The 23255-nt window shown below is 41.9% G+C and overlaps 1 protein-coding gene across 5 annotated transcripts in view; it reads right to left on the bottom strand.

Annotated features, from left to right (window-relative positions):
* Positions 1–23255, bottom strand: part of MICAL2 (microtubule associated monooxygenase, calponin and LIM domain containing 2) — a 250516-nt gene that overhangs the window by 12087 nt on the left and 215174 nt on the right. For 4 of the 5 annotated variants that reach the window (XM_049890391.1, XM_049890394.1, XM_049890396.1 and 1 more), the window contains 3 exons: positions 20212–20304; positions 17807–17900; positions 3689–3791 (listed from right to left, as the gene is read on the bottom strand). In XM_049890391.1, coding sequence (XP_049746348.1) covers positions 3689–3791; positions 17807–17900; positions 20212–20304 — 290 coding nt within the window. The remainder of the gene's footprint in view (positions 1–3688; positions 3792–17806; positions 17901–20211; positions 20305–23255) is intronic. The other variant, XM_049890393.1, reaches the window with a different exon arrangement.

Raw genomic sequence — 23255 nt, 5'->3', positions numbered from 1 at the left:
CAAATTAGTTAGTTGGTCTGAGTCTCAGTATATTCATCAACTTGAGAAAAAAAAAATTATCACAGATGAACACTTATTTCCTATTCCTGATGTTCCCTTCCACACTGATGGAGCTCGATTAGTGTAACTCCTGGCCTTTCCCCCAGCCCCAAACTTTACTGACTTCTACCCCAGGAGAGATAAATTTGGGAAGAACAGAAGCTCAGCTCCCTCCTCCCTTTTTCCTCCCAAAATCAAACTGCCTACAGAAAACATGTGTTCTTTTTTTTTTTCCATTTTTTAAAAAATAATTTTTATTGTGCTTTAAGTGAAAGCTTACAAATCAAGTCAGTCTTTCACATATAAACTTAAATACACCTTACTACATACTCCCACTTAAAAAAACAAACAAACAAACCCAGTGCTGTTGAGTCGATTCCGACTCATAGTGACCCTATAGGATAGAGTAGAACTGCCCCATAGAGTTTCCAAGGAGAGCCTGGCGGATTTGAACTGCCGACCCTTTGGTTAGCAGCCGTAGCACTTAACCACTACGCCTCTCCCCCTCATAAGTCATCCCACTCCCTCCTTCCAGTCTCTCCTTTTGTGACTGTTTTGCCAGTTTCTAACCCTCTCTCCTCTCCCATCTACCCTCCAGATAGGAGATGCCAACATAGTCTCAAGTGTCCAACTGATGCAAGTAGCTCACTCCTCATCAGCATCTCTCTCCAACCCATTGTCCAGTCCAATCCACATCTGCTGAGTTGTCTTCGGGAATGGTTCCTGTCCTGGGCCAACAGAAGGTTTGGGGGCCATGACCGCCGGGGTTCTTCTAGTCTTAGTCAGACCATTAAGTCTTGTCTTTTAATGAGAATTTGGGGTCCGCATCCCACTGTTCTCCTGCTCCCTCAGGGGTTCTCTGTTGTGCTCCCTGTCAGGGCAGTCATTGGATGCGGCCGGGGTTTGTTTTTTATCCCACTGCTCTCCTGCTCCCTCAGGGGTTCTCTGTTGTGCTCCCTGTCAGGGCAGTCATTGGTTGTGGCCAGGCACCATCTAGTTCTTCTGGTCTCAGGATGATGTAGTCTCTAGTTCATGTGGCCCTTTCTGTCTCTTGGGCTCATAATTACCTTGTGACCTTGGTGTTCTTCATTCTCCTTTGATCCAGGTGGGTTGAGACCAATTGATGCATCTTAGATGGCCACTTGTTAGCGTTTAAGGCCCCAGACGCCACTCTTCAAAGTGGGATGCAGAATGTTTTCTTAATAGAATTTATTTTGCCAATTGACTTAGATGTCCTCTGAAGCCATAGTCCCTAAACCCCTGGCCTTGCTCCGCTGACCTTCGAAGTATTCAGTTTATTCAGGAAACTTCTTTGCTTTTGGTCCAGTCCAGTTGAGCTGACCTCCCCTGTATTGAGTGTTGTCCTTCCCTTCACATAAAGTAGTTCTTATCTACTATCCAATCAGTAAATAACCCTCTCCCACCCTCCCTCCCTCCCCCCTCTCGTAACCACAAAAGAATGTGTTCTCAGTTTAAACTATTTCTCAAGATCTTATAATAGTGGTCTTATACAATATTTGTCCTTTTGCATCTGACTAATTTCACTCAGCATAATGCCTTCCAGGTTCCTCCATGTTATGAAATGTTTCACAGATTCATCATTGTTCTTTATCGATGCATAGTATTCCATTGTGTGAATATGCCATAATTTATTTATCCATTCATCTGTTGATGGACACCTTGGTTGCTTCCTGCTTTTTGCTATTGTAAACAATGCTGCAATAAACATGGGTGTGCATATATCTGTTTGTGTAAAGGCTCTTATTTCTCTAGGATATATTCCAAGGAGTGGGATTTCTGGGTAGTATGGTAGTTCTATTTCTAGCTTTTTAAGGAAATGCCAGATCGATTTCCAAAGTGGTTGTACCATTTTACATTCTCACCAGCAGTGTATAAGTGTTCCAATCTCTCCACAGCTTCTCCAACATTTATTACTTTGTGTTTTTTGGATTAATGCCAGCCTTGTTGGAGTAAAATGGAATCTCATCGTAGTTTTAATTTGCATTTCTCTAATGGCTAATGATCGAGAGCATTTTCTCATGTATCTGTTAGCCGCCCGAATATCTTCTTTAGTGAAGTGTGAAAACATGTGTTCTTAATTTCACCGGCATTAACATAGGTCTAGGGCAAGGTTTCTCAACATTGACACTATGGGCATTTTGGGCTGAATAATTCTTTGTTTGGAGGTGGAGGTCTGCATTGTAGAATATTTAGTAATATCCTTGGCCTCTACTCACCAAATGCCAGTAGCACCCCTCCCCAGTCATGAAAACCAAATATCCTATTCCCTGGGTGGCAAAACCGCCCCCAGTTGAGACCATTGGTCTAGGGCCAAGGCCCTGCATCTAAGGAGGAAAGCTTTAGTGAGTACGCTGTCTTTTGTGACTAGGTAGATAAGTCTGTCTAAATCTGGGGTTTGGTTAGTATAGTGGGTTGAATGGTGACCCCCAAAAAGATATGTCCATATCCTGACTCTCAGAACCTATGGATGTGACCTTATCTGGAAAAAGCGTCTTTGAAGATGTAGCTAAGGACCTTGAGAGGAGACCATCCTGGATTTACCTGGTGGGCTCTAAATTCAGTAACAAGTGTCCTTACAGAAGACAGAAGAGGAGAAGACAGACACGGAGAAGAAGGCGATGTAAAGACGGAGGCAGCCACAAGCCAAGAAATGCTTGGGACCACTGGAAGCTGGAAGAGGCAAGGAAGCATTCTCCCTTAGAGCCTTTGGAGGGAGCATGGCCCTGCTAACACAATGATTTCAGACTCTGCCCTCTAGAACTGTGAGGGAATAAATTCCTGTTGTTGTAAGCCACCCAGCTTGTAGTCATTTGTTACAGCAGCTTCGGGAACTAGTACAGTTAGCAAGCCCGCTTGGGCTCTCACACTTAGCCAAGCTAGCCACTATCAGTAAAAAAGGTGATATCTTGATGTTCCTTCTATTGACTCAGTTGTCTTATTTCTCACCTGGTTCAGAACACTGGCCGGGAAGAGGGTGGTATTTATTAGACCCTTTTGAAGACCCCCCAAAACTCCCTCTTAGTGCTGGGATAAAAATGAAATGAGGCCACATAAACGAAAGCACCCACTTGGCTGGTTTATAATAAATGTTAGTTCCTTTCCCTCCAGATTGGCAGAATATATATTGACCTTCAACATTTTCAAGTGTGGTGAGATCCATTTGTACTTTCCAATCTGCATATCAGGCTTCAACCATGTATTTAGAGGGGACAGACAGACAGATCTCAGTGCTTCAGTCCGTTAAAGGCACAAGGGAGTGACCAGGCTGATCTCTTCACAAGAGCCACATTCAGACACATCCTTCCCCATCGCAGGTGTGTGACTGCTCTTTTAACATGGGCCTGGGGGATAGGTATACATGACATACCTTCTCCAAATGCCTGATAGCTCCAGACCCATTACCTGAAATCTATTTTAGCCGAAGGACTCCACAGAGAGAACAGACAACTGGAGATTCTCTGCACTAATGCCAGCATTATATGCAAGACATAAAATATCAATTTGCCTCAATCACCATTTTGTATGCACAAGGCGAAAAAATCCCAGGACTTCAACCTGGAAGGGTGAGCTGCCCCACTCCCGCCCTTTTGCTTTTAGGACTCGCTGTTATCTGTGTTGCCTTACTTACATGATCAGTAGCTCCGACTCATATCGCATTAATTTATTCTTCTCCAGGGCCAGCTTTAACCATTCCTGCAAAAGCTGTGCTTCATCCTGTGTGCCTGAATCTGCTTAAGAAATCAACAGCAAATGGGTTAGATTGGCATTTCCGTCCCTATGATCAAACTGCTTAGCAGCCATGTTTGTAGCAAGAGGGCTCAGCAGGCAGCAACTCTCTGATGCCCTGTTGATGTCTCCTGGTCATGGGCACGGCAATAAAACCCACCCGTGTACTCTCTGTGGCGGGATCCTTTTAGACATTTAGGGTATCAATACTCCAGCTCCAAGGGTCAAAATCTTGATAGTGTCCTGCCACAAATGACCCTTTTCCTGCTTACTAGTCTGTCTCCCATAAAACTTTTGTGTTTATGCAGCATAACCTCTGCCAAAGAAAACCCTAGCTACTGATTACTGTCCCTTTCTCCTCCTTCTCCTTCCCTGAAACAAATGCCAGCTGAGTGCCCAGGTGGCGTGTGACTCTCTTTGTGAGGCAAGAAAGCTCACACCAGTATTTTGTCATAGAGTAGTGGTGTTTGGCATTTTAATTTTTGCCCAAAGAAATGCCCAATGATTAAGAAAAAAAGTTAATACCTTTAAGTCCCATGGGGAGGAAAAAAAAAAAAGCCCAAATAATTTACCAGTGAGTCAATTCCAACTCATGGCAACCCCATGTGTGTACAGTAGATTTGCATTCCATAGGGTTTTCAATGCTGTGGCCTTTTGAAAGCAGGTCATCAGGCCTTTCTTCTGACGTGCCTCTAGGTGGGTGTGAGCTGTCAACCTTTCAGTTAGTAGTCAAGCACTTAAAATTTACACTACTCAGGGACTCCTAAGACTCAGATTATGAACTCTATTAAACAGAGCAATAACCATGAGAATATTGGTACTGCTTTGTAGATACTAAATATTAGATGCTAAATGTTTGGATACTAAAATGTTAAAACCTGGGCATATTTAAGAAGTAGCAACATGGAGGTAGCTTTCTAATATTTTACTCTGCAACGAGAACCAAGGCCATATTGTAAAGTGTATGGCCATTCAAGAAGGATTTATACTGGAGGGCCTGTAGACAGAGGAGAAACAACACAGACACAAGATCTGTGTGACCTTGGCCAAGTCGTTTCACCTCTCTGAGCCTCCGCTTCTTCATCTGTTAAACCAGTAACAACTTAAGAAGTAATAAATAATGCCATTCCCTGCCGATTGGGAGGCTATGTGCTTTACCGGCAGCATCTCATTTAATCCTCACAACAAACTCACCAACAGATACTCTTATTACTCCCACTTGATAACTGAAGAAATGGAGGCTTAAAAGATTAAAGCAGCTTTCCCAAGTCCACAGTTAGTGTGGCAGAACCAGGGTTTGATCAAGTGTGTTCAGGTGCGCTTGAGTCTTTGGTACATATACTGCCCTGCTGCCTGCCTCCTCCTCCCAGCCCTGTAACCCCAGCACGCTGCCTTGCACGTAGCAAGTGATCCAGAATAATTAGTTCCCTTTTCTCCCTGTCTCCTGGACCATCATTTTATTGATAAGGAAACTGGGACCCCGAGAGATTTATATGCAGTGTTAGCGAGCAAACTGATACTAAAACGCAGATGTTGACTTCTGATCCATTCATTCATTCATTCACTCCATAACACATATGAACACCCCCTATGCGTCAGGTACTGTTTGAGGTGTGGGGGATACAGTGACGTAGAACGTTAGCTCTCCCATTCTTCTCTCCTATCCAGATTCAATTTCCTCTCCAAGATATTTGCTTTATATTTCTGGATCGAGGACCATGTTCCTTGACAGAGAAAACAGACAAGTTGAGAGTTGAAAATTCTGCCTTTCCTTGACTTGGAACACTATACCATCTGCCGCAAGTGCTGGGCCTGTCCTCTTCTTGTTGGCAATCCAAAAGAAACAGCTTTAAAGGCACGGTTTTACTGTCTTTAGAGTTGTTGTTGTTGTTGTGGAGGTTCAGACTCTTCACAGAGTTATAGGCCCTGTTCTAGCCAGATTGTATCCTGGATCACACATCATTTCTATGTGTTCCTCTAAAATCTGACCCATTAGAGGGTTCCCTGCGCAGCTGCACTGAGTTCAGCTGACACTGTACTCAACAAATGCAGGCTGAACTGAATTACTCAACAGAATTTTCTTTAGCAATGGACTAATTTGCAATTTTATAGTCTACAGCTCATTTTTTAAGAGTCTCCCTTTTCTCAGTAATGAAAATCACATTGGGGGAATCTTTGGGCATGGGACTATGTACAGGATGCTAGGAAATCCAGCTTCCCAAAATGTTGGGTACGGGGGGACTGTGCTTAGCCCAGCCTTACCATGCTCTGGACTCCAGCAATGCTCACAGACTTTCTTCCATGGTTTCCATCAATTCACTGTCCCCATCTGATATCTTCCTTCAGGGTCCTGGTGAAGTTGAGACTAGCAGTCCTCCTCACTGTAGATGCAGGACAGTGAAGTGGAATGGCCATGGGCTTTGAGATCAAGCAGACCTGGCTCTGCCACTTGCCAAAATGTGACCTTGGACAAGTAACCTCAACTTACTCCACTTTAGTCTCTTCCTCTGAAAACTGGGGATGATGATAGAACCTACCCCGTAAATTGGTTATGGGGCTTAAATGAGATGATGCATATAAAATGCATCCCACAGTGCTTGGCAGGTAGTAAACATTCAATAAACTGTACCACTGTTATTATTACATTGTAGTTTCTTTGCGTCTAGTTCTATAGTTCCTTAGGCATTATTTTCTGTTTACCTTTAAAACTCAGCTGGAGTATAGCCCATGACTTGACTATACATGGCTAAACTTTATCATGCAACTTAACTTGAGGTTAACAAAACTCTTAAATAATAATCCTGGTTTTGGCTCCATGTGAATGAAAGTGTTATGTGGCTGGCTGGATCAGCACTTGCTGGGGAAGCCTTGAGTGCTATTTGCCTACACAGATTGCTCACTTAACCCTCTCTCCATCTGGTCCTGTGGCTGTTGTTGTACTGAAAGATCTTCCAGGGCAGGGCTGTGACTCGTAGGTCTGGGACCAGGATGCCGCTAGAATGGTGCAGCCAGACAGTGAGTAGCTCCCCTTGTGTCCACTGCCAACTGGTTCTCCATTTGTTCTTGTGCCCTCCTATCGTGCTTTTCCTAGACCAAATGTAAGGCTCCCACTTGCCAAGGTGAAATAAAGTAATCAAAACTCAACAAAAAAGTTTCCATTTGTGGAGTCATTAAATGGACCCACGGTTGCCAAGGATCTCTCAAAAATGCTAGGCAAATTATGTCACTCCCTACTAAAATTCTTCAGTAATATTCTGCAATCAATTTAGCCCTTTCTTACCTTTTTAGAGTGGAGCCCTGGTGGCATAAGTAGTTAAGCATTTGGCTGCTAACCAAAAGGTCAGCAGCTCAAATCTACCAGCTGCTCAGGGAGAATTGTACAGGGCAGTTCTAACCTATCCTGTAGGGTCACGATAAGTTGAAGGCAATGAGTTTGGTTTGGTTTTACCTCAGAGTGATTAGCCCATTTAGCCTTTAATGGTCTATATATATATTTTTTCCTGAATAAATAGTAACAGGGAATAAATGAACAGTCTATTCATTAAAATCATGGTTTTAAAAGCATTTTCTTTTGTAGGTAATGCTGAATGAATACTTCTCAATTGTGTATTGGCGTGTGGTTTTTCCAAGTTGGGTCTTGTTTTACTGTGTGGTTCAAAACCTTCGACTTCTGTGGATGTGATTTTCCACTCCTTAGAACCTGTGAGAAGTCCTACTTCCATGTTTGCTGCAATTTTGTTAATGCACTCACATCCTCACTGCTGGTCTGTGGCATTACAGTAATTGCAGCCCAAACACTCAGGAGCACCACACAGGGCATCTCCCCCAGACTGGCTGGGTTTCTGGGCCCTGCCTTTTGTTCTCCGCCCTCTGAGAAGCTCTCAGTCCTGGTGCTCATACACAGGCCAGGTTCATGTAACTCTCTGGTCAGGCTTTCAGTATCCAAAACTCTGGGGATACTGGCCTCCCACAGGCTCCTTATATACGACGGTGATTATTGAGAAAGCCAACCATGGGTCTGACCTGATTCCATCTTGACACATTCAGGTGCTGCTAGCTAGCTCGTGATTCCATTCTGGAAGCGAGATAAAAATTCTAGTCCTTTCCTCTTTAAACTACTTTTGTTTTTAGCCACATAACTATCTACCAAAAACAAACAAAAAGAATTAAATTTTTCTTGCTTTTGAACTTTATTAAGATGGTACCATACTGCACATAGTCTTCTGCAACTTGTTTTTAAATTCAATATCATGTTTCTAAAATGCATCCAAGTTACCCATTCATTTTCACTGCCGTATACATGATGTTCAGCTGTATGGCCACAGCCCCACCTCCACCAGCTGCCGCCGAGTTGACTCAGACTCATGGTGACCCCAGGTGTGTCGGAGTAGAACTGTGCCCCACTGGGTTTTCAATAGCTGCTTTTTCAGAAATAGGTCACCAGGCCTTTCTTCCAAGATGCCGCTGGGTGGACTTGAATCTCCACAATTTATTCATTCTTCTGTTAATGGCTATCTGGGTTGTTTGTAGTTTTTTGGTATGATGAATTTATGTTGCTAGAATATGTATATGTCTCCTGATCCATGTGGGCAAGAGTTTCTCTGGAATATATACTTAGGAACGAAATTCTTTGGGTTGTAAGAGATGCAGATGGTTAGCTTTACAACTTAAAGCCAAATTGTTTTCTAAAACGCTGAGACAATTTACACTCCCACTAACACTGAATAGGAAGGAGAGCCCCTGGTTCTTCATCCTTGCCAATACTTGGTGTTGTCAGGCTTGGTAAACTTTGATAATTTAATAGTTTAAGATAGGTTTTCATTTTAGTTGTAATTTGCATTTTCCTAGTTACTAATGAGTTGAGCGTCTTTTCACATGTTTATCCATATTCTTCTTCTGTAAAATATATATCATTTACCTATTTTTATACTACGTTACTTGCATATTATTGATTTGTGAGAGCTTATTATATATTCTGGAATACTAAGTCTTTGGCGCAGTGGTTAAGAGGTCGGCTGCTAACCTAAGGGTCAGTGGTTAGAATCCACTAGCCACTCCTTGGAAACCCTATAGGGCAGTTCTGTTCTGTCCTATACGGTCGCTATGAGTCAGAACCGACTTGACGGCAACTAACAACTACAACAAATCTTGGTTGGTTATATTTGTTGCAGATATATTTTCTTAATGAATGGCTTATCTTTTCATTTCTTTTATGGTATGTGGGGAGTCCTGGTAGCACAGTGGTTAACAGCTTGGCTGCTACACAAAAGGTCAGCAGTTCGAATCTACCAGCCACTCATTGGAAACCCAATGGGGCAGTGCTACTCTTTCTTATAGGGTTGCTATGAGTCTGAATCGACTCAATGACAACGGGTTTTTGGTTTTTTTAGGGTTTTTTTTATTTACTACCAACTTGAGGTCAAAAAGATTCTTCTTAACTTTTCAAGTTTCGTTTTCATTTTAAAGGCTTCAATCCATATGACACTGATTTTTTGTATGGTGTGAGATAAGACCCAATATTTTTTCCAGTAGGGATAACTAATTGTCCCAGAAGCATTTATTTCCCGGTGACTTACAGTGCTACTGCTGGCTTATATCACATTTCCATATATGTGACATCTTGTTTGCGTCTTTTGGTGGCTTTTAGTAAAGTATTAAAACTGGCTCCATAAAAGTTGTGCATATCTCTATCTATATATCTATATATACACACATACGTACGTACTTTGTGTATATATATATTTTTTTTTTTGGGTCAAATTCACTCCTAGGCATCTGTTGTTTTTGATGCTAAAGCAGTGGCATCTTAGTTATTTCACTTTCTAACTGCTTGATGCTAAGATATAAAAATGCTATTGATTTTTCTATTTTGATCTTACCTATTGCAATATAGACTCTTCTTATTTCTAATAATTTATCTGTACATTCTCTCAGGTTTTTCATGTGGACAATTCTATCATCTGGAAACGACAAAAATTTTGTTTCTTCTTCCCAAGCCTTATGGCATTTTTCCCCTTGTCCTACTGCAGTGGTTAGGGTCTGCTTTGCAGTTTTGAACAGAAGAGGTAATAACAGTCACCCTTATCTCATTACTGACATCGAAAGAAATGCTTCTAATATTTTGCTATCTGGCAACGATATTTGCTTCAGGATTTTGGAAGACACCCTTCAGGATGAAAAAGTTGTACCCCTTTTTTGCTAAAACTTTTTATTCTAAATGGGTGTTGAATTTTGGCAAATAAGGTTTCTTCTTCTATTAAGAGGATCCTATGTTTTTCTTCTTTAATTTGTTAACACGACGATTGTTAAATCACCCACAGATTCCCAAGTTTTAAAATTAATTGGATTAAATGTTCAGTATATTCTCTGTGGCTATGCATACCATTTTCATCTCTAATATTACTTATTTCTGTCTCCTACCTTATTTTTTAAAATCAGTTTCAGAGGGCTGCCTCTAGTCTTTTTAGTCTTTTCAAAGGACCAACATTTGGCTATCTTATCTTTATTCTCTATTTCATTTATTTCTGCTCATATTTCTATTATCTTCTTTCTTCAAGTTTATTCTGTTGTGTTTTTTTAACCTTAAGTTGGACATAGCCCATTACTTTTCAACATCTCTTCACTGCATCCCATAAATCTTGATAGACTTTGTTTTCCTTATTTATATTTAGTATGTTTTAAATTTCTACGTATTTTTAAAATAGCTATTTAATTTTTTTATTTTGATGCCTAAGTTATTTAGAAGTATATATTTTACTTTCCACATATATAATTAAAAAAAATATCCTTTGGCTATTGATTTCTAAGTTAATTACTCTGTCGTCTCTATAATACAGAACGTGGTTTTGATTTGTAACCGTCTGGTGGCTAATGATGCTGAGAATCTTTTCATGTGTGTGGTGGCCATTTGAATGGCCTCTTTGGTAAAATGTCTATTCAAGTCCTTTGCCCACTTAATGATTGGGTTGTCTTTTTGTTGTTAAGTTGTTGAAGTTTCATATGTATTTTGATTATTAGGTTTTTATTGGACATATGGTTTCTGAAGATATTCTCCCAGTGAATGGGTTTTAGAGTATCTAGGCCACCACACTGCTGTGCCATAATTTCTTAATTATGTTCTAAGCCGCCTATATCCATTCTGTATGAAGCGGCCATTTGGTTTTTTAGCTTTAAATATTTTTCTGGGTAAAATAATTATGGTAGTATTTTTCAAACCTGAAGGTTGCAACATCAATTTTATGGGCCATAACAAGCACTAAAAATGAGATAGAGTAGAAAACACCAGTCTTTCTCATGTAGCAAAAATAAAAATTATTTCATGAAATGTTTTGTTTAATTATATATTTATATGTACTAACTTGTGATATAAAATGCATTTCTTACTGTTGTTATGGTTTAAAAAAAGTTTTTAAAAAGCAATACTCTAAGGCTCATGACTCTGAGGTTTCAATGACCCTTGGATTCATGCAATAGAGAGGACCCAAGGCTTCTTCAAGAAAAGACTCTTGGTCTTGCCTGCACTGGGCCTATTTCTGCTGTGAGACCACTGGCTTTCTGCAGGGTAGCCACTTGGGCTGGTCACAGAGGTGACTACATAATAAATGGCTTATCGAGGCCCTCTGCTATGAACTCTAAGCATCCCTGCATGTGCTGGCTGAGTGTGCGGAACTACAAGGTCTATCTGTCCTCTGACCCTGAGCCATTCCTGTAGCTAGTCAGGTAGATGGTGCCAAGAAGTAGAACGGGTACCATAGCATGACTACCATAAAACTACTTGCTTCGCCTGTCATGTCACACCATGGGACTTGGGGGCAGGGCAACTGGTGCTGCCATTCTGATGCTCCTGCTGTTTGCTATGCTACGAGTACGAAACTGCCTTGCTTTGATGTGAAGAATTTTGTTGTTTACCTTTACACCTAGAAAGTCGTGGCAAACCAACTCAACCTCCTTGCTTGCTTAGGCATTGTCTTAAGCTGAGCTCCCTAGAGGAGCAAAACCAGTGAAGTGTATATTTATGAATATACATATAGAGAGATTTATCTCAAGGAAATGACTCATGTAGTTCTGGAGGCTGGCAAGTCCCAAATCCATGGGTCAGGCATCAGGCTGGAGGCTTTTCCTGATTTGTGTGGTTACACGGGCTAATGAATCCAAAATCAACAGGTCAGGTGGAAGGCTGCTAGCTCACAGGGTTGCAGGAGCTGGCAAATCCCCAGATCTGCAGGTTACGTGGTAGGCTTCTGGTTCACATCCCAAGAATTGGAGGTCAGAGGATGACGAGTCAGATGTAGGATCCAGAGAGAGCTTGCCAGAACATCCACATATATTGGATGCAGGCCACACCCCCGAAGGAAACTGATTGGCTTTCAGTGGATTGGACTTTCAAATGATTGGCTTTCAACTGGTTGTCTGCTTACATCAGATCACAAAATGGAGGATGAGTACATAATATCTGCCAAACCACCGAGAATCATGGCCTAGCCAAGTGGACACCTAATCTTAACCATCACAGGCAACAACTTTGAAGGCTTTTTACTCCTTGCTGTTGTCTATGAGGTTGGAGTTCTTTCCTGACAACATTACATTAGGTATATTATGTGATAAAATAATATCTGTGTTTCCAGATAATATGGCCACCTGTAGTCACACTGCTCTAGGATCACAGAAGGATCCCAATCCTTCCCCTGCTCTGCTGACCTCTGAAAGCATAGCAGCCAGCCACTTCTAATGACTAAGAGAGTATAACCTTGAACTCACTGACTTTCATTACATTTAGAGCACAAATAATTATGGAAGTTTGCCTAAAAAAGAACCATTCCCTAAAATCTATTCCCAAATTATGGCCAACTGTCAGGGAGGCATGCCTCAAAACCACAGTGTTTGGCTCTCATTGCTAACTACTTTTACTGAATTATTCTGTAGGGTAACAATATGAGGCTACATTGAGATCCTCATATGGACCAGGCATGTGGAATTCATGTATTAAACATATTTAGAGAAACCAACTTAAATTTCTTCTAGGGAGTGGAGTTATAAATGAATGTGAATGAATGAACAAATGAATACTATTGAGAAATCATTGCACTATCTAGCTTTTATGATAGGGATATAAAAGAAGAGAGAAGGAATTAATCATTTGCAACAACTATTCTGTGCCAGGGACTTTTTTGGGGGGTGCTTACTTACACATTGTTTTAGTCCTTATCTTATATGATCCCTATGAGGCTGGTATTATTAGCAGCATTTTACAAATGAGAAAACTTTAGCAGAGAGGAAATAATTGTCATATAATAACAGCATCAGGATTCAAACCCTGGAGTGTCTAACTCTAATATCTATGTTCTTTCCAGGACACCTCACTGTTACATTACCGAGAACATTATTTTTCCCTCTCTTCTTCAGCAGCAATCAAGACAAAAACCACAGAGTACAAGCCAAACTACTTCCCTCTTCCTGGCTAGGTTTTCACTGCAATTTCTCTTATCATAATGTGTGCTCCTGGTGCCACCTGCTGGCAGTCTTGCACATCCTGATTTTTCCTTATAAACCCCTCTATCTTTATGAACAAGAAGCCATCTGGTTCCAAAAAAGGCAAGAAGCTCAAGGCAGACAACCAGCTGGGAAACCTTCCCCAAAGCTGGTAAAAGCTATAAAAAAAAAAAAAAAAAAGAATAATTCCTATCCTCCCCCAGAGGCAAATCCTTTCTCCTTTCAAATCCCCTCTCCTCCCTCTCAGTTTCATCTGATTCCACCCGTCTGCATATAGTGAAAGACAGTTCCACCGTCTGACTAAGGCCAGGTTCTGTTCATCAGGCCATCTAAATATAAATGGTGGTCTCTTGCCAAAGTGGGGTAGTCCACGGCCCTGGCACCTAACACTGACCACCATGTTGACAACCAATAAACCACTGGGTAACGAGCGCCTTGACCCAGAGGCGTCTAAGTGGCTGGCAAAGCTAGGCTTGGCCTCCTCAGATGAGGTGGGGCCCAGGACAAGCCAGGATGCCTTGTGTTCTGGTCCTTTACTGTGGGCAGCCAGGACCACAAGGCGAGTCCATTCCCTTTGTCAAAGGTATCCATCCATGCTACATACACACACACACACACACATAAACACACACACACATGCACACACACACATGCACACACACACGCACACACCCTGCAGAACATCATGATTTGTCATCTGGGGTGGTTTGTTGGATTCCTGTTTTTCTTTGTTTCCCTTTTCTTGACAAGTGGGGAAAAACCCTTCCTGGGGGCTGCGGAGCTTATTTCTGACTGTTGGAAAAAAAGAAAGCAGGAATTGTTGTCACGACAATTAGAAGCTCATCAAAGCCTCATTTTGCTCATCAGCCATCATTGCCCTTCATCCCGCACCCCCGCATGTTCCTCTAATTCAATGCCTGCCTAATGAATAACTCCCAGGAACAAAAGACCCTTTCAGCCTGGCTCACATAATTATTAGAGAAGACTTGCGTAACTGTGGCAGACTACTCGTGTTTTCAGGCCTGTCTCTAAATTTGGTTATTCACAACCTTTATAGCTCAATATTATTGCTTAACTGTGATCATTTTCTAATTATCCTAATAATACCTATTAAATAATTCCCATTAAATCACTTGAACTGGAGCAGCACGGCCGACTCAAATACAACTTAACCTAATAAACATTGGCCATTCATTAAGCAACAGGGCAATCTCTTAAAGGGGCTGAATAGAATATTAAACTGCAAAGGAATATTATTATTGCACAAATGTTATTACAAGTTGGAGTGTATTAATTTTGATGCCTGCTTTGCAGATCTCCCATTTGCTTTCCTTTGGGGCCACTCTTCATGACTCGACTCTTTCAGTCTCCAGCCCCTTGTTTATCTGCATCTGTCACCCACACAAGGACAATCAAGGAGAACAAGGCCCATAAACTTAGCAGAGAATTAAATTACCAAGGATATAAATGGAATGAATGGAATCCATCTTCTGGCTGGGCTGGCCCACCTTTGAAACCACCGCAAGCTGGCTGCATTTCTTTAGCTGATAACTCAAAACAGCCTTTCTTTATATTTGGGAGTGAGGGTGATTTCCAGAGGAAGCTTAAAAAATTTGGTCTGTATAATTTAAATTTCAAGCAGTTAAGATTAGAGAGCTAATTCCTTAAAAGTGGATGTGTGTATTTAACAGTATTTTGCAAAATAATATTAACCCCAAAAATTAGCTGGCATTTATTAAATGCCTACAATGCCGTGGACACTCTGGTAGACACTTTGCCCATCACTATTACTATTTCTCAAAACAACTTGGTAATGTGGGCATTGGTATCTCCATTTTACAAACATGAAATCTGGATCCAGAGAGGTTAAGTGATTTTCCCAGGACCACACAGCCTAAATGCAGCCGAATAGAATTTGAATGCAGGGCTCTTGAATGCCTACAACTCTACCCTTCCCACTATGCCACACTGGCTCCCTGTGCTATTAACAGCAGACTGAAACACACCCTAGATTTGCTGGTTTATCCATTTCATTTCCAAAGCTCTCCTTGAAATCAGAGGATTCCAAAAGACAAGGACCTGGGCCTTCTTGATGGGGAACAAGACTGAACACCAAACAAGGACAGTTCATTCTGCCTAAAGTCCCAACACCTGCCATGGGGATGATCAATGCTTCTCACTCCAAGCAGGAAGAAGCAGTCATCATTTTTGTAATGAAGCCTGCTTCTGGTGAGTGAATTTGTGTTAGCTTTGCAAAGAAATCCCCAGTGTATTTTAGTCAGAAAAGGAATAAATGCTTACTGACCATCTACTCCATGCCAGGCACGGTGCTAGAGCTTTCATGCAAATTATTTTAGCCGAGCTCACCAGAAATCTAAGGAACAGGTATAATTACCACTCCCACTTTCCAAATAAAGAAACCGAGGCACAGAGGGGTAAAGTCTGACTCCAGCGTTCCCCTCTGCTATCTAGAGATAAATTAACCATGGATTAATGAAGCGTGGGGTGGGGGGCAGTGATGATTCAGCGGTAGAATTCTTGCCTTCCATTGTTCCTGGCCAATGCGCCTCAAGTACAGTCACCACCTGTTTGTCACTAAAGGCTTACGTGTTGTTATGATGCTGAACAGGTTTCAACAGAGCTTCCAGATAAGATGGAGTAGGACGAAGGTCCTGGTGATCTATTAAAAAAAATCAGCCAACGAAAAACCCTATGGATCACAACAAGTCCAATCCTATGGTGCGTGGAGTCCCCGTGAGTCAGGTGCGGACTCCGAGACAGCTAATAAGAACAACAATGAGGCGTGAGTCAGGCCCCTCACTTGCGTGGGTTCCTTCCAGGGCTCTGGGAGAAGCCCTCACAATTTTGCGTGCATGACTTTGTATGAGCTTCAGGCCTCAAAAAATCTGGATCTCCCACTGCCGGTATCACCACCGATCTCAAATAAATGAAATTTTAAAATAATTTAAATCCTAACCTTTCGCTATGCTATTTAACAAAAAACATGTCATTTACATTATTGCACACAAAGATATGTGTTTTTGCTGTTTGGTTTCTTATATTTTATTTCAGAAAAACACAAAAGGCTAAAGGTATCACATCACAAAACTAAAGACACAACACCCCCATCAAACTCTAAGGGGTTTTCTGGTCACATGGTCATGGGAGGGTTTTCAAAAAATGTAGATTTCTTTGTCAGTCCTCACCTCAAAACCCTTTGCCGCATCCTCATTTTTAAAGTCATTTCATGTTTTTTCACATTTGACCTTTGCAGGTGCTGTGCCCTCACCATTCACCGGCTAGCTCTTCTTCTTCCTCTGGGTCTCAGCTTACATGTCACTGCCTCTAGGGAGCCTACCCTGACTTCCCTCCCTCCCCCATTTGCAAGCTCAGTTAGGAACCTCTGGAGTCACCTTCCGCCACAACACTCATTACACTGTAATGTGGTTTCTTCATTTACATGTCTGTATCCACCACTGGTCTCTAAGCTTCTCCCAGGCAGAAACTGTGTTGTACTCATCGTTACTGATCAAATATCTTCAAGGCCTACATTTAGCAGGTCTTCATCAAATGAATTCTGTTTCAGTCTAAGAATATGAAGCTATTATGGAATAGTTACCACTTACTGCTTTACCTTATGCCAGGCAGTGTGCTAATTTAAGTACGGCATATACATTTTTCTTCTTTAATTCTTGTATGCATGCTATAAGATAGCGAATGTATCATTCCTGTTTTAGATGAGAAAACTAAAGTTCAGAAATGTTTATAACGTGACTGGCCCAAGGTCATACAGCTTGGACTTTGGCTTTAAATGTGGGCTTTGAATCGCTAGCAACATGCATGAGTGCCCAACTATTTCTCCTGAATTTATCTTAACCCTTGAATTGCAAAGAACTTTTACACTAGTAGAAGAGAGGAGGGTAGATCAGAAACTCAGTTACAAGGCGCACAGACCAACCAGTGCCCCATGGAATTTCACATTGGACCACCAGTTGGATTTTTAAAGTTTGAAGCCATTTTGGATTTAGCACCACGTGTCCTGGTGGCGCAGTGGTTAAGAACTCGGCTGCTAACTAAAATGTCAGCAGTTCAGATCCACCAGCTGCTCCTTGCAAGCCCTGTGGGGCTTCTACTCTATCTTATAGGGTCACTATGAGTTGGAATCGACTTGATGGCAATGGGTGTTGGTTTTGGTCCACACTGACAGATCCATAACCTGTAACAAGGTCTCATTATTTTTCCCAGATGATTCCAAAAACCAAACCAAACCTGTTGCGGTCAAGTTGATTCCAACTCACAGGAACCCTGTAGGACAGAATAGAGCTGCCCCATAGGGTTTCCAAGGCTATAAATCTTTACGGAAGCAGATTGCTACATTTTTCTCCCAGAGGAGCAGCTGGTGGGTTTGAACTGCCAATCTTTCGGTTTGCAGCAGAGTGCTTAACCACTGCACCACCAGGGCTTCTGAAGCTTTATCCTATCACAGAATTTAGCCCCAACCCCCACCGCTCAGGTCTGCCCAGATGCCTACCTGCTTCTCCTCTCAGTGCTTTCTCCAGCCTCACGCCCTGGATCTCGAATGCCCTCTGCCGCTCTTCCACCTCCTCCAGCTGCCTCTGGATGGCCTGCAATGCCAGGATCACAGTTACACAGGGACTCCTGATGTGCAGAGTTACAGAGGGGGCTGACTCTGCCACTTACTGTCCAAGAGGAAATGGCCCTTTCATTGCCATTTGATGAACCTGCAGTGCCCTCTGAATTCCCAAACAACCAGATATTGACATTCTCCTTTTTTACTATGAAAATGCAAAGCAAGGAATTCGCATGTATGTTCAATCCACCCCCAGGTAGAGGTTAAAACAGTGCCCGTCGACAAGGCCAATTGCACAGAAGTCCTCCGTGGCAGAAGCTGCTGGGCTGCATGAACAGTCCTCAGGGTTCTACACCTAATGGTGCCTAGATGCTTTGGAGGTTACAGCTTCTGACTGTGGTCATGATGTGATGACTGGAGCTATAGCCACTACACAGAGTGGGGCAAGGGCTCTGGGGGCAAACACAGAGCCCACTCCCAGTCCACTTTTCCAAGAAGCACTAGATATCTTCCCAGAAGATGGTCTGGAGCAGGAGCCCCAAGGCCAACTCCTGGGGCTTGATGTTCCTTTCTTAGGCTGCCCTGCTCCCTCACAGCTACAAACTCTATGTATCCTTTCACTGCACCACTGGCCTAATGCCCAGGGTTCTTCTACTGTGGAAGGGTACTGTGGCTTTGTTACTAGCAGACATTAAGACAAGACACAAGCCATTTAGCCCATTAAGAGACAACATCACACCTGCCTGAGACTTGCCACAGGCACCTAATTAACAATCATGACTGGGTTTGCATTTATACATTTATTTTTCCTACTAGCTTCTTCTCTCATGCATATTAATAAAACAAATTAGTAGGAAAATCTTTCCTATATAAATTTTGTTAATCTCTATCATTTTTTTTTTCCTGCTTTCAAACATCATGCTGCCAAGAGGTACATCTCTTGGGACACTAACTTTGCACCTGGCAGAACAGGTATATTAGAAGAACTGTCAGGTGTTCAGGCATGCAGAACACACGTGTGCTTCCTCCTCTACCTTTCCTCAGCTCTGTCTCATTCCCCTCCCTTCTTCACTCCACATTTCTAAGTCTCCCCTTGATTCAGGGGTGCAAAAGCTGAAGCACCTCCAACCCTGTGAAGACTGGCTCCTCTTGTCCTAGCTTATGGTGGTTAAGCCCCAAACATGAAATCTGAAATAGATGGGAATTCTATCTAAATTACTTGTAATTTCATGCTCTCTTCCTCTCTCTCTTACGAAGATAATGAAATCTCCATAAATTCATCTCTTGCTGTCAATGTGCAGAATTTCTAAAGGAGAGGAAAAAGTTAAATGGCTTTATTACTGATTACTGTGCAGTTATGGCTACATGATCGTTCTTAAGAAACCAAGGATGAAAGTCATCTCAAAAACTAATAAGGGCTGTTATGAGGGCCAGCAGATTAGGACTCAAAAGGCCATGTTGGGCCTACTGTCTGGATTTGAAAATATATGGCTGACAAATTGCTGAGTTCACCATGATATGTCATAAACACTTGTCTTGTTCGTAGAAGGAAACACTGAAATGATTCACGGAAAACTGTTTTAGGAAATTGAGAGTGACAGAGATGGGTTTATGGGAATTTCCCTGTCTACTAGGTGAAAAGGGTAGCTGTTGAGTCCGTTACTAGGAAGGGGAAAGGAGGTTGGATTAAATGACTTCCATCTTGTCAGAAACAATGTACAGGATTACATGGCTAGATCAAGGGAATATGTGGAGACAGGGATATAGGGCACATGCTGGATTAATATGAGTAGCCATTCTAAGTCCTTATGCCATAAAACCCAACTGTTCTTTAAGACTCAGTTTTGTGTCCTCAGGGAGATGGAGATTGCTTTCAAAATCTATATTGTCTATGCTGGAATACTGAATACTTATGTTTTAAACGAATCTTGGAGTGAAGCCCCTAACTTGTCCATTAAGCAAAGACGTTGTCAGGAAGTTGGTGGAAGGTGTGTGTGTCCTCACAGAGGACAAAACTAGGGTCACTGCTTCGCAGCAGCCAGGGCTCGAGATGATTTCCAAGGCTGTTGTGTTGGTTCTTATTCTGGCCTCACTGTGCAGGACACAGGTCTGCAGATGGAAACATGGCTGGGAGTGGGCCAGCTTAACACCTGGGCCCAGAGCCCCACCAGTGATTATACAGGGGCCTTCCAATGGCCACAAACCTGGCCCATCAGAGAAGTTACATTGACCTTTTTCTATCCCTCCTCATCTAATACAATACAGACTTATGAAGCATTTTCAGACCTAGATTTCCAGGATCCCTACCCCAGGTCCACTTACTGGACTCAAGTTTGTTTTCTGACCTGAGCTTTATGAAGTCTTTTCAATTCTTCTTGCTTAATTAGTTGCTTTGTTGCTTTTTCCAGTTTCTTTTGTCTTCTAAGTGTCTTCCTCTCCTATGAAAATCAACAGAGAAGAAAAAGAAAAAAATGCATCTGAGAAAAATGAGGTTGCAATTTATCAAACACTGTCATGTCCTTCTGTACTCTTCCATCAATGGTTCCTAGCTACTGCTTAGCTTTTAGAGTGGTGCTGCCCAACAGAATTTTCTGCAATAATGGAAGTGTTCAATATGTGTACTGTCTAAAATATGGAAGTCACTAGCCACATGTGGCTATTGGGCACTTGAAATGAAGGTAGTATGAATAAGAAATTGAATTTTACATTTTATTTAATTTTAATTAATTGAAATGTAAATTCAAATAGCCACATGTGGCTATTAGCTACCATATTAGGAAATGGTAAGAAACCCAAGCAGGCTAGTCTCTTATGGCTAGCCATATGGCAACATATGGCTAGTAGCTACTGTATCGGGAAGCTGGTATGTTTGTGAAGGGGTGTATATGTAGGTGTGCAGGCAAGAGTGGATGTATAGAGCACTGGCTTGATTTAGTTGAAGGAAGGAATAATATATGAATTACACTTTACATGGATGCTACCATAAAGTCCAAGGATGATGAGTCTGGGACACACACACACAAGTGTACCACATAAAACCCAGTTCAACCTTAAATTCTAATGAAATAGGGGCCTCAGGGTGGCTCTATACTGCCTAATAAAGGAACATATGTAGATAATACAAGCTACAAGTGTTTCTTAGCTTGAGGTAGGCATAAGATTACCTCCTTTCTCTACTTCACGTTGCTTGTACAAATACAGTATTAATGTCACTGGGCTTTGTGTGTGCCTGGACATGTAGGAAAGAAAAAAAAAAAAGAGCATTCAAAGTCGATGCATATAAAATAAATGGGTAGATCTTGATGGTGTCACTTCCAGATTGTAAGCACCAGAGAAACAAGAAGTCACTGTGTGGCCAGTTGAACACAGTGGAAGGTTTGGAAGCCACTTTTGACTGGGGAAGCAGTGGAGAGTCAGGGCTGAGCTCTGAGCCCAGCTGAGCTGCATGGGTTTTGGCATGTTGCACAACTTGCTGAACTTCAGTGAATTCTTTGAAGCAATAAGAATGATTTAATGCCTACCTTTTTTTTTGTGGGAGTGTAATAAGGATTAAATGAGACAATCCAGGCCAAGCCCTTCACAGAATGCTTGAAAGAGATATGGGAAAAACACTTGGTAAATGTTAGCGTGATTATAAATATCATGTTTTACTAAAATTAATAATTTTCCCTCATCTATTTGTGTGTGTACGTGTGTAGAGATTCTGACTCATAGTGGCTCTACAGGACAGAGCAGAGCTGCCCCATAGGGTTTCCTAGGAGTAGCTGGTGGATTCGAACTGCTGACTTTTTAGTTAGTAGCAGAGCTCTTATTCGCTGTGCCACCAGAGCTCCTATGATGTACATGCATATATATTGAATGAAAACAGGGCTTTGAACCAGTTCCTTCAGGTTCAACCCCCTGAGGAGAATTTGAATTTCTAACAAGTTCCTGGGAAGTTATACATAAGAATCACCTGGGGATCTTGTTAAAAGATAGATTCTGATTCAGTATATCTGGGTGTGGAAATGCAAATTTTGAGCAGGGAACATGTTAGAATTACAAATTCTCAGCAGGGGTTCAAACCTGAACAAACTGGTTCAAAGCCCTGTACGTAAAATGTGTTCAAATTAGGCTAGTTTTACTAAGAGTTAGCCTTCTCTGAGCACATGCATCGACTTTCGACATATTAGGATGAGAATTAGAGCATGCTAAAGATTTCTTTTAATGCTGGTAGAAACAAATATGGATTAAAAAATAGTTATAGCTAAACTGGGAATTCAATAACTGCCGTTAAACTGAATGTTTGCCCATTAAAAGGACCATAAATTTTCAAGTGGGGAATAGAGACATAATAGGCTAGACCCCAGGTACACTAGAGTGATCAGGCTCGTAACAGAGATCGTGCCTTAAAAGCACCATGGTTCCCACGGGTTTACGAATCCTTGTCATTCTGTCATACATGCCATGGACGGGGTGGAGAGAATGTCACAGTACTTAGGAAAACATCCCACTCTGAGGCTTCAGAACCTCTGCAGATCATCAGTGAAGACATTCGTTTGAGAGATGAAACTTTTTTTTTTTTTCAATAGAATTCTCCTTAGAATCTAGAACCCTAAGAATCTTCTTTGTCCTTGGGAGAAAATTTTGGGTCTCAGAAATCAAGCTTATTCTATAGCATATCATCTCTCTAGGGGACAACTCCCACATTGACTGTCTAACCCCTCTGAACAGAAGCTCTGGGCTTTTTGAATGGGGATGCTACCATTAGGTAGCCAGGACCTTTTGGGAAGGGGTTTGGGAAGGAAAGATCAAAGAAAGTTGCTGTTCAGAGACCGTCTAACTCAATCTATATGAATAGTCAGCCTATTTAACAAATATCTCTTGAGCTTCTGTTATAGCAACCTACATAATAAATCCTAGCATTTGTCGAGTGCTATGTATCAGACGGAAACCCTGGTGGCGTAGAGGTTAAGTGCTACGGCTGCTAACCAAAGGGTTGGCAGTTCGAATCTTCCAGGGGCTCCTTGGAAACTCTATGGGGCAGTTCCACTCTGTCCTATAGGGTTGCTATGAGTCGGAATCGACTCGACGGCACTGGGTTGGGTTTGGTTTGTTTGGTATGTATCAGACACTGTGTTAATGACTTTAAAAGAGCCCTGATGGCACAATGGTTAAGTGCTTGGCTGCTAGCTGAAAAGGTTGGTGGTTCAAAACCCTCCCAGTGGCTCTGTGGGAAAAGACCTGGTGACCTACTTCTGTAAGAATTACAGCCTAGAAAACCCTATGGGGTAATTCTACTCTGTCACATGGGGTTGCTATGAGTCAAAAATCAACTCGATGGCACCTAACAACAGCAACACGTGTCTGTCAGACACCGTACTAATGACTTTACATGCACCATCTCATT

The sequence above is a fragment of the Elephas maximus genome, chromosome 7 (assembly GCF_024166365.1).
Source record: "Elephas maximus indicus isolate mEleMax1 chromosome 7, mEleMax1 primary haplotype, whole genome shotgun sequence".
NCBI lineage: Eukaryota > Metazoa > Chordata > Mammalia > Proboscidea > Elephantidae > Elephas > Elephas maximus.
This window is presented reverse-complemented; position numbering and strand designations above follow the sequence as displayed.